This window comes from Lontra canadensis, unplaced genomic scaffold, assembly GCF_010015895.1.
Source record: "Lontra canadensis isolate GAN:19392208 unplaced genomic scaffold, GSC_riverotter_1.0 scaffold240, whole genome shotgun sequence".
In the NCBI taxonomy this organism is placed as follows: domain Eukaryota; kingdom Metazoa; phylum Chordata; class Mammalia; order Carnivora; family Mustelidae; genus Lontra; species Lontra canadensis.
The window spans coordinates 784,403-796,214 of NW_022631234.1; the positions used below are offsets into that span (position 1 = coordinate 784,403).

The 11,812-nt window shown below is 37.1% G+C and overlaps 1 protein-coding gene across 1 annotated transcript in view; it reads right to left on the bottom strand.

Annotated features, from left to right (window-relative positions):
* Positions 1-7,878, bottom strand: part of TSBP1 (testis expressed basic protein 1) — an 85,411-nt gene extending 77,533 nt beyond the window's left edge. The window contains exons 1-8 of the mRNA XM_032849687.1: positions 7,684-7,878; positions 5,868-5,954; positions 4,908-4,940; positions 4,079-4,111; positions 3,283-3,315; positions 3,168-3,197; positions 3,054-3,074; positions 351-371 (exon numbers count right to left, since the gene is read on the bottom strand). Of these exons, the coding sequence (XP_032705578.1) occupies positions 351-371; positions 3,054-3,074; positions 3,168-3,197; positions 3,283-3,315; positions 4,079-4,111; positions 4,908-4,940; positions 5,868-5,954; positions 7,684-7,696 (271 nt within the window). The 5' untranslated portion in view covers positions 7,697-7,878. The remainder of the gene's footprint in view (positions 1-350; positions 372-3,053; positions 3,075-3,167; positions 3,198-3,282; positions 3,316-4,078; positions 4,112-4,907; positions 4,941-5,867; positions 5,955-7,683) is intronic.
* Between the last annotated feature and the right edge of the window lie 3,934 nt (positions 7,879-11,812).

Sequence of the window (11,812 nt, forward strand, 5' to 3'; positions counted from 1 at the left end):
AGCTTTTAGTAGACAGATGTTATTCCTATAAAACTTTGTGGCTTACATCTCTGTCCTAATCCCTCCCCCATTCCTTTCCTTTCTTCTTTCCTCTTCCACTCCTTTCACTTCCCTTTCCTGTCACTCATCATTACCTCTTTTTTTTTTTTTTCCTTTTCTCTCAGTCAGTTCTGAAACCAGCAGACCAAGTTTGGAAACTGACAGTTTGTTAATGACAAACTATCTTAAACCAGCACTAGGAGACTTCACTTATTACTCAGTATTCATATGAACTGATGGCATTTCTCTTTTCTCAAAGCATTTACAATCTAGGGAAGCAAATTTTTGTTGAAAAACAAGAGAATACTTACTGTAATCTCCTTTGGATCCCTCTAAAAACACAAATAAAACCAAGAAAAATCAGTTTGAATTTTCTATTTTTATAGTTTCAATATCATTACAGAGGATTACCCAATCAACGCCCTCAAATATCCAAGTAGGCAAGAAACTGGGGGCAAAAATCTTCTCATGACTTAATTTATGAGTCAAATGACATGAAAAACCAGGCAAAGAATAAAGGTAAATACATAGTGAGAAAAGATAATATTTATACATGGAAAGAAACACAGAAACAGAAGAGCACAGTAGTTATAAAATAAGTTAAGGTAAAGTAAGAGAAAAAAAATGGCAAAATATTTACTCAACTAATTGAGAGTTCAAATTTAATGAAGAGTGGCAAATTTAATGAAAAGGTGGCAAAATTTAATGAAGGTATGGCAAAGTATAATGAATACACACACACACACACACACACACATATTGTGATTGGATATGCATCCTACAACCTAAAACTTAATACTGTCACGAAAACATTGTCTAAAAAATCTGGAGACAAAGTAAATTATATGAAAACTTGCCCTCCTATTACTATTGTTTTCATGAAAGTGTAAAAATAAATAATACCAACACTCTGGAAATGACAAATTATGTTGCACAATGGTCTAATTTGCTATTTTACTGACATATAAGTAAAGATCTACCTGGAAATGTAAAGACAACTTTTTTTTTTCATCCCCATCCTGAAAATGAATACTTTCCTGCGATAGTCGAGTGTCATTGTGATGGGATTAAGTCCAAGACACACAAAACCTCTGGTTTACACTATTGTTACTTGTTTCTCTTTTTTCTGTGGGTATTTTAAAAACAGAAAATACCAAGATGTATATAACAAATGTGCCTCATTTACACTTGCTGTAAAGCTTAATAACATTCCAAATAAATTCAGTGCCTTTCAAAATTCATGAATTATCATAGCAAATTTAATATGTAATACATGATATATTTAAATATCAAAATTTAAGTACTAAATTTCATGCACCTAAACTGATCTGATGACTTTGCCGAATATTTTCCTGTCAGAGGATTTTTGTAGTCTCTAGCTGGCCAGCAAATTTATATTTCCATGTCCAGAAAAGATAGAGGGCACACTGGTAGAGCTTGGGAACATAGAAACAAGGTCATTGAGCTTCATAAGGCTACTTTAGAGTGACTGGGAAATCAAAGAAATAAGTTGTCATTTGGCTCTATGGATTTTAAATTATGGTTTATTTAGACCACCATAAAATGTTTACTGATCCAAGTTTTCCCTAAAAATGCAAGGGTAGCCTGGATAGAAAGAAGCTAAGATTGCAAACTCTACACTTAAGATCCATAGCAGGAAATTAGTAAGATATTACTAAATTGTGTAAAAATAAGGAATATGAAATCTAGAGTCAGATAATTCTATGTTTCTATCAGGTTGAGTCATTTGCAAACCCTGTGGCTTTGGGCAAGTCACTAACATTTTTCATGTGTATGTTTCTCTAATTAGGGATAAAAAGTCAAGGAGGACAATATATAGTAAGTTAATTGATTTAAGAATTGCTTGCTAAGGATCATCCTTACTGATGAAGAAAATAGACTGTAAGAGGGCAAGAGTAGGAAGAACCCAGTAAGGGGTCAAAGTAGTTCAGGCAAGAGATGTTGATGTTTGAGCTAAGATTGCTGTTATGGTGAGAAGTGATCTAATTTGTAATATAATGGGAAAGTAGTGGGGATGGGATTTGCTGGTGGATTGTCTAAGGAAAGTGAGAGAAAGAAGTTACAGAGGTGTAAGGCCTGAGAAATTGGGGGAATGCATGTGCTGGTACCTGTATGTAAATAGGATCAGGACTTGGGTTTTGGACATGTTAAGAATGAACTACCATTCTTATATAATCAGGACCACCATATTATGGTTGCATAGGTTGTTCACTGTGCAGAGGGATTTGGGGGCTAAAATCCCAGTAGTGTCCTTCAGTGGGACTGCATCTGCCTAGAGAAAGGAAAACTCTCTAATTTGCACCAAAGCAATCTGTAGGGTAACTTGTAGAGACCTTGAGCAGCCACAGGAGCTTCATTCTTTGTGGTTCACAGGGTCATTTGTAGATATTAAAATAAAGTGAAAAACGTCCACAAGAGTGGCTGGCACATAGAAGAAGGTACTGAATGCGTGTTAATTCTCTCCCTTTCTTTGTTTATAGTTGCATTTTACTTATCTGTGTACCCTTACATTTCTCACATTCAGGTAGCTTCTTGCACTGGTTTAATGCAGTGTCGTGATGACTGACTATTCTGAGGAGGTTTGTTTCCCAAGAAACATGAGATGTAAATGACAACAGTAGACAAGATCAGGCTTTCTTTGCCCTCTTGGAATTTCAGTGCACAGGTCAAACCTTAAAATGACAAATTTTAAGGGATTTATTCCTCCATTTCTTAACATTTATATTAAAAAAAAGACACTTAGTGGCTAACATTCATGCGCTCTGGGATATTGAATGTACCTTGAGTACTCAGACTACTTTAAGATGATTAGGAAGTGAATAGAAGAGGAATAGGATGGTACTGGGGGAAAAGACACCTCATGGTGTCAAGGTGACCATTTCTGAATGCTTCTCAGAATCCTCTATACATTACATTGGTTTCCTGTCTTTTTACCTAAATTGTACAGCCCCTCATGTTATAACAGGAAAGAAAACAGATCCAAATATACTTACCTTGATCATCATATGAAGTGTCTAGAGGATTGAAGGAAAAACATAAGATTCTTAATTTCTCATAAATAGACGTCTGTATTAATTTCTTAACAATTCAATACTTAATTTATTTACCACTTTCTGTTGAATACAAATGACGGAATCCTAAAAGACAAGATGAAAACATAATGAGATTCTACCCTGACAACTACGTCTACATTATTTTCTTTCTAGGTGAAAATCTGTTTACCTCTTGCTCTTTCAGATCTCTGAGAGGGAACATCTTTTGAGGGGAAAAAAAAAAAAAAAACAGATTAAATTTACTAACAGCTCATCAAGAAATGTTTCATCATATGTCTAAATCCAACTAGTAGGATTTCTCTTCTTCCCTAGATTTTTCTCCTTTCCTAGATTTCCCTTGTATCCCATTTCAGGAAAGAAAGAGAGGATCCCATGGCTCCTCACTCTGTTCATGATAGATGAATCATAGAAGTAAGAGGAGAAGGCATGCACCAAGAGGCCAAGTGTGGGGCATGACAGGAAGCAGAGTGACCAAGCTGTCTCTTCTCTTCTTTTGGAAATATGAATCTTTATGCTTGTAGAGTGTGTACGTGTGTGCATCTGTGTGTGTGTGTCCCTACAAAAAAGTAGGGTGCCTTGGCCTCTACTTCGAACCATTAGATTTCTGGTTGTTTAATTTCAAATATGTTTTATCATTATTTTTGCATCTAGGAAATTGTTTCAGAGAGGTTTCTTCCCTTTCCAAGATCTTGGTATAATCAGGAGTTGGAAAGAATATTTTTAATGTCTCAGAAAGGGGACATATTTGTCTTTTCTGAGAAAAATATACAAATCACATTATTTATATACATACACACACACACACACACACATATATATGCATATAAAGGTAGATTGGCAGTTGGATATTGTAATAATAAAAGGTGTGCTGACCTCACAAATTGTGCTCAAAGGGAGATGGGCTCTTTTTGTTCTATAAGAACACATTTCTCTATTCATTCTGTAGTAGTTCCTAATCTATTTACCTCTACCATCCTCATAGTCCAGAAGACCAGCACCTGGAGTAAAAATAGAGAGTACTTCATGGTTTTGCTTCTTGAAAAGGAGTGGGGCTTTAAGACTCAGAGCTAATGTAGAGATGGACTCTCAGTAATAAATAATGATGGGAATTTTTTTACTTTGTGGGAACTAAGGACTGCAAAGCTGGAGCAGATGATGAGTACTATGCCAGTCACCAGTTTCACTAGACTAGACAGCAATCAGAAAGGGCCTCAATTTGCTTTTCCTTCTTGGTGCTCCAGAACTTAACTTCTGTTTTCCTTTTCTTAATAATCCTGGGCTATCTTTCACCAATTTTGACATCTCACTAGACATTGCCATGGAAAATATGCTTCATCTCTTCATATCTTGAACTTGGTGCTCTTCTCAATCATAATTACCTTAGTTGTGTTTACTCTTTTATTATTCCTAGCAAATTTGATTCTTCTACCCAGCCACCTTGCTGAGGCCCTCTTCACTACCAGATTTAGACCTCCTATTCCATTGCCCGAGGAGTCTGCCATTTTCATGACTTGGTATTCCTGTTGCTGTTGTTCCACAGAAGGTATCCGAAGAGAGCCTCAGAATCATGCAAACTTACCCCCTATTCATTCTGCCCAATTTCAGTTTGGCACTCAGTGTTACATAGAAATCTCTGGTAGATTTCTCTGAGTAAGTTAGAAGTTCAGTTTATGGAGTGATTCATTTTGCAAGGTGCTGGGAATACAATGGTAAATAAGACAGACTTGGTCCCTGACTTAAGGAAATTCCATTATGCTTTCTATTTTTCTTTCTCTCTTGGGTCTAAGTACTTACTTTGTTCTGAACTGTATCTTGAGACATCAATTTCTGTGGAAGAATCAAGCAAAAATATTACTATTAACTACTTGTGAGAGGTGTTCATCCTCCTGACCCGTCTCTCGTCACTCTAAACTGTGCTTCTGTGTTCCCAAGGTGGCACTCTTGATATGATGTATTACTGGTTCCTACCCCTTTCCAGCACCTACAGCCAGCCCAGTTCTGTTTCCACACTTATTCTCTGAGGGCTCATAGGTGCTGAGATAAGAAAAAGGGGTGGTGGGGGGGATACAAGGCAATGAAGAAAATATTGAGGAAAATCCTGGAAAGAGACACCTTATGGCATAGAAATACATCATTGGCTACATGAGCCCCATCTCTGTTTCCTTGACAAATACTACTCTATATTTGTTTCTTCTTATCATCTCCGTACTATTAAGTAACTAAAATTCTTTTTTTTAAAGATTTTATTTATTTATTTGAAAGAGAGAGATATCACAAGTAGGCAGAGGAGGAGGAGAGGGGGAGAGAAAGAGGGAGAAGCAGGCCCCCTGCTGAGCAGATGTGGGGCTTGATCCCAGGACCCTGAGATCATGACCTGAGCCGAAGGCAGAGGCTTAACCCACTGAGCCACCCAGGCACCCCAGTAACTAAAATTCTTGAAATATTTTGGTATAATACTAGCTAGTGGTGTCCATCAGCACAGTATCTTTTCTTTTCCATTTTTATTATGTAGATAATTTCCCTTGGAACTTAGATAATTTTAGAGTATTCTTGTTATTACTATTTTTAAATTCAATCTGCTTTTTGGGGGGCTTGACATTATTGGCTATGTGAGCTTTGGGAGTTTAAAAAGTCTCTAGCTATCTCTAGCAAATTTCTTAGCCATCTAATAAGTAGAAACGAAGTGAAACTGAATCTTGATATCCCTTCCACTGTGACTTTCATGGGGAATTTCCATTTTGACTTTTTACTCACCATTTTGCTTGCGCCGTGTCCATCTTGTTAATAAAATAGCCAGAATGGCAAGTCCCAGTAGAGTCAGGATGACAGCCAAAGTTATTTCTGCAACAAAATCTCACCTGTAGACCTGCTTATTTAGACCTGGTCATTATCAGAGACAATTACCGATCACTTCTTTATTGTTTTTGCCAAATAGATATATCTCCTTTTCTGCTACCTGAGCTCCTCTCTTCCTTTATGTTCTTCATCTTATTGTCCCCACATTCCTTCCCCTACCTATTTTTTATGTTGGTCCTTTTGGTCAGATACCAAAAACCGCAGTTGCTGTCTAACTCTTGATTTAGAGTGGAAAACGTGACAGATTTCCTCCTCAATTGAATCCCTTACTCTCTACAGACAGAAGGCTAGAGGAATTCAGTGATATGCAAAGCAATCCACTGGGGTGTGAGGAAAAAAATATTAGTTCTACTTTTATGTAATTTTATATTACAACTTTAAAATTCTAGGTTTTCTGTTTTGAAACATATATTAGTACAGTAGTATGTTTTATATGTGTGTGTGTGTGATATACACACATATATAATGTGTGTGAAAAAATTTTTACAGCAAAAGTTTTTTGAGCAATCAAAACTTAGTGGCCCCTGACAGAAAGTGGTCATATTAGTGAAAACCACAGCAGAGGGCAAAAATTTCTTACCATTTGGAAAGACCTTTCAGTCATCATCAACAAAGTCCCTCATGATAAGACAGTTATCTGTGAAGAATGTAACTTTGATTACTAGGAGAAAGAATGCTGGAACTGCCTAAACTATATCTGTTTATGTATAATTGGAGAGACAAATCTTAATTATGTACTTTGCTACAGTTAATGAAAAACTGAAACTAAGGAGAGTTTTGGAGAAGAAAGTCCGGCAGTGAAGCAGAAGGAAGGAAGGAAGGGAGGAAAGAATGGAGAAAGGAAGGAAGGGAGAAAGAACAAGGGAAAGAGAAAGAGAAGAAGAGATAGTAAGGAAAGAAGGAGGAAGGAAAGAAGGAATGAATGAACAAAGTGAATGAATGAACATCTGCCTGTAACAGTGAAAAATGTTGAAGACAATTGACTATGAAGGACTAAGAAAATTAATTACACTAAGATTAAAAATGCTTCAAAAAAGCAATAGATGAATTCATCTCAAGATGTAATGACACACCTCCAATTGGGGAAAATTGGGCAAATGTCTACCAGATCTTTCAAGTATTAGATCATGTGAGAAAATTTTCCCAAAAAGACAACCTTCAGAGATTTTCTCCTAATGGACCAGTAAAATGAATAGGAAGTAGTTGGACTCTTCTGTGCAGTCAGAATTTCATAACTGATGTGAAGTAATCCTTAGGGATGGAAGGGATAACCAGGTGGTATACTTGGATCAAGCTTCTGGTACCCCCTTTGAATAGTGTCAGAAATGTTCTGGCTATTGGACAGAAGATGATCTACTCCATTTATGAGGAAAATAAGAGGAAGAGTTGAGGCAGATTATAAAGTGAGTAATATTACCAGAAGTGAGATAACAGGTAAGGAATTTTCTTATTATTCCATAGGATGGTTATTTTCTTTTAGTAATTCAAACTCCTGAAACCAAAGGAAAGATTAATGTCCTTACTCTAGAGTTTAGTTGACTATGTGGGTTGTTTTCCCCAGGCCTCCAAAGGAATCAATGAGAATGAAAGAAAGGATACTGAATTTGAAAGTAAGCAGGCAAGAAAGGTAAAGCCATGTGTTAAAGTCTCTAAGGAGGAGACTTTTCTGATTCAGTAGGGTAAGGGAGGCCTTAAAGAGGAACTCAGTCCATACCCAAAACTGCCATTTTCCAGGTATTGTCTTCAGTGGTTTCTGTGTCATCTGGATTTCTTTGTCAGAGGGTGATGAAGAAAAAAGGAACACTCGAAGCTCACTGTTTCTGAGCAGTATGAACTTGAATGTGGGGGAGACCCTTGTAGACAAGCATGCAGAGGGTTGCAGGGGACTGTGTGACTTAGGTTGATCAGACCTAAGTAGGCTACAGGAGTGTGGCCTATGAAGGTTCCAGAATCTATGTCATAACAAAGAACTGGAACTTTAGAGAGGCAAGAAGAAAGGAAGAAGAGAACCAAGACACTGGGAAGATTTCAGAATATTTTAAAAGACTTTAAACTTATGATTTTGGAAGGGAGTTTATCTGTACTCTGGAATAAGTTCTAATTTTCTAGTGATTTTGAGGCCAGAGGCTCTATTTCCATCATCCTTGTAACTCTTGAGGCAGAGAATGTCCTATGGAATAGGCACTTAATACATGTTTAATAATTAGAAATGAGAAAAATTCCCAAATCTATTTAAAAGAAGGACCATGAAACAAATGGAGGGTGAGCCAGTGAAGCCCAGATGTTGAGATTAGATAGTAAGAGAAAGTCAAGAGGTCTCACATTTACGTTTAACTCATTTTGAGTTTATTTTTGTGTGGTGCAAGAGAATGGTCCAGTTTCATTCTTTTGGATATAACTGTCCAATTTTGCCAGCACCAGTTTTTGAAAAGACTATCTTTTGGGCACTGTATCTTCATTTATCCTGTGTCAAAGATTAATTGACCATATAGTTGTAGATTTTCTCTTCTATTCCATTGATCTATGTGTCAACTTTTATGCCAGTACTGTGCTGTTTTACTCCCTACTGCTTTATAATATAACTTGAATTCTGGAATTGTAATACCTCCTGGTTTTTCTTTCTCAAGGTTGTTTTGACTAATCAGGGTCCTTTGAGTTCCCATAGAGATTTTAGGATTGTGTGTTCTAGTTCTGTGAAGAATACTATTAGTATTTTGATAGAGATTGCATTTTACCTGTAGATTACTTTGGGTAGTACAGAACTTTTAACAATATTTGTTCTTCCAATTCATGAGCATGGAATGTTTTTCCATTTCTTTGTGTTGTCTTGAATTTCTTTCATCAATGTTTGATAGTTTTCAGAGTACAGGTCTTTCACCTCTTTGGTTAAGTTTATTCCTAGATATTTAATTGTTTTGGGTACAATTGTAAATGGAGTAGTTTTCTTAATTTCACTTTTAGTTGTTTCATTACTAGTGTAGAAAAATGCAAGATATTTGTGCGCATTGATTTTGCATTCTGCAACATTACCAGATTCACTTGTCAGTTCTAGTAGTTATATGATGGTTTTTAGGATTTTTTTTAAAATTATTTTTATTATCATATAAAAATTATTTTTTATTAACATATAATGTATTATTTGTCCCAGGGGTACATGTCTGTGAATCATCAGACTTACACATTTCACAACACATTCCCTCCCCAATGTCCATAAACCAACCACCCTATCCCTACCCTCCCACACCCTAGCAATCCTCAGTTTGTTTTGTGAGATTAAGAGTCTCTAATGGTTTATCTCCCTCCCAATCCCATCTTGTTTCATTTTTTCCTTCCCTGCCCCCGTAACCCCCTGACCTGCCTCTCGAATTTCTCATATCAGAGAGATCATATGATCTTTGTCTGTCTCTGATTGATTTATTTTGCTCAGCATAATTCCCTCTAGTTCCATCCACACCATTGCAAATGGAAAGATTTCATTTCTTTTGATGGCTCCATAGTATTCCATTGTATATATATACCACTTTTTCTTTATCCATTCATGTGTTGATGGACTCTAGGTTCTTTCCATAGTTTGATTATTGTGGACATTGCTGCTATAAACATTCAGGTACATGTGCCCCTTCATTTGTATCTTTAGGGTAAATACCAAGTAGGGTGATTGCTGGGTCATAGGGTAACTCTATTTTCAACTTTTTGAGGAACCTCCATGCTGTTTTCCAGAGTCGCTGCTCCAACTTGCATTCCCACCAACTGTAGGAGGGTTCCCCTTTCTCCATCCTTGCCAACATCTGTCATTTCCTGAGATTAATTTTAGCCATTCTGACTAGTGAATTTCCTATGTATAGTACCATGTCATCCATGAATTGTGAGAGTTTTACTTTTTCAATTCTTTTCCAATTTGGATGCCTTTTACTTCTTTTCATTTTCTATTTACTGTTGCTAGGACTTCCAGTACTATGTTAAATAAAAGTGGTGATGGTGGATATCCTTCTCTTGTTCCAGACCTTAGAGGAAAAGCTCGCAATTTTTTACCATTGAGTGTGATGCTGGCCATAGAGTTTTCATAAATGGCCTTCATTATGTTGAGATAAGTTCCATTTAAATTCACTTTGCAGAGGGTTTTTATCATAAATATATGTACTTTGTGAAATGCCTTTTCTGGGAAGGAGTCAAGATAGCAGAGGAGTAGCAGACTGAGATGACATCAGGGCCTAGTCAGCTAAATAGTTATCAAACAATTCTGAACACCTACAAACCTAACTGAAGATCGAAGAAAAGAAGAGCAGGAATTCTAGAAACAGAAAATGGACAACTTTCTGAAAGCTAGGACATGAGGAGAAGTGAATCTGAAGCAATGGAAAGATAGACCATAGGGGAAGGGACCAGTTCCTGGCCAGCAGTGGAGCAACAGGACACAAAATTCAAACTTTTAAAAGTCTGCTCCACTGAGGCACATACCTCCAGAGGCTAAATGAGCCCTTGTGGGGACAGTGTAGTCTCAGGTCCCATGGGGTCACAGAAGTATCAGGGTGTCTGAGTGTAGCAGAACTCGCAGGTCTCACAGCGGGGAACCCAGCTACAGTTGGACCCAAGGCATGAGCTCTCAGCTTGGTGTTACTTTAAGTTGTGATCTGCAGCACAATTGGACCATTGCTCTTTGAGAGGGATCCCACAAGTAGCAGACCCAGGGAGACCCACCTTTACCCACTGGAAGAGCAGAGAAGCAGGAATCTGCTGGGTTTGGAGACTCCAAACAGGACTGTGTGCTAGAGACGGAAATACTAAGTCACAGACTGGGTGTGTTCGGAGTGCGGCTGGAGACCAGGGAGATGGGAGAGACTGAAAGCTTTTCTCCGAGGGCATACTGAGGAGTGGGACCCCAAGCTCTCAGCTCCTCTGGGCCAGAGATTCGAAGGCTGCCATTTTCATTCCCATCCTCTAGAGCTGTAAGGGAAAGTGTTCAGATAACAGAAGTACTGAGAGTGAACCTGAGCAGATTACTTAGCCTGGCCCCTGGCAAGGGTGGCCCAACTCCACCTCTGGCAAAGACATTTGATAATCACTACAACAGCGCCCCCCCACCCCCACCCAAGACCAGCAAGAACTTCCAGCTAAGACCAAGCTCACTGATCAAGGAGAACAGCGGAATTCCAGAGAGGGGAAGGTAAAGCATGGAATACATGGCTTTCCCCCCATGATTCTTCAGTCTTGCAAAGTTAATTAAATTTTTTAATTTTACTTTTTCCTTATTCGAATTTTTGTAACTTTTCCTTTTCCTATTTTAACGTTTCTTAACTAGTTTATCTTAACAATATCTTTCTAAAAAAATCTTTTTAAAACTTTCATTATTTTAGTCATATTTTATCTTTCATTGTATCTAACTTTATTTTTTGTATACATATAGGGTTTTTTTCTTCTAAAAAATTTTGGGATACAATTTCTTCTAAAATATCAAAATATACCCTAAATCTAGCACAGGGCCTTGTTCTAGTCTCTAGCCTGGGCAAATTCACTCCACTTTCTTTTTCATTCTTTTTCCAAACCAACTAATCTTATCAATTCCTTTTCTAGAATTTTTTTTAAATTTTCATCTTTACAGTCATATTCCATCACTTCATCATGTTTGCCCTTATTTTTGTAGATATATAAATTTTTCTTTCTTTAAAAATTTGGGAGGTAGTTTCTTCTAAGAGTCAAAAATATACACAAAATTTAGCGACATTGCTACCCTTTTAGTATTTTATTCTCTTGTTCATATATTCTTATCTGGATAAAATGACAGGCAGATAAACTCACCACAAAACAAAACAAAACAAAACAAAAAAGTAAGAAGAACAAGAGGT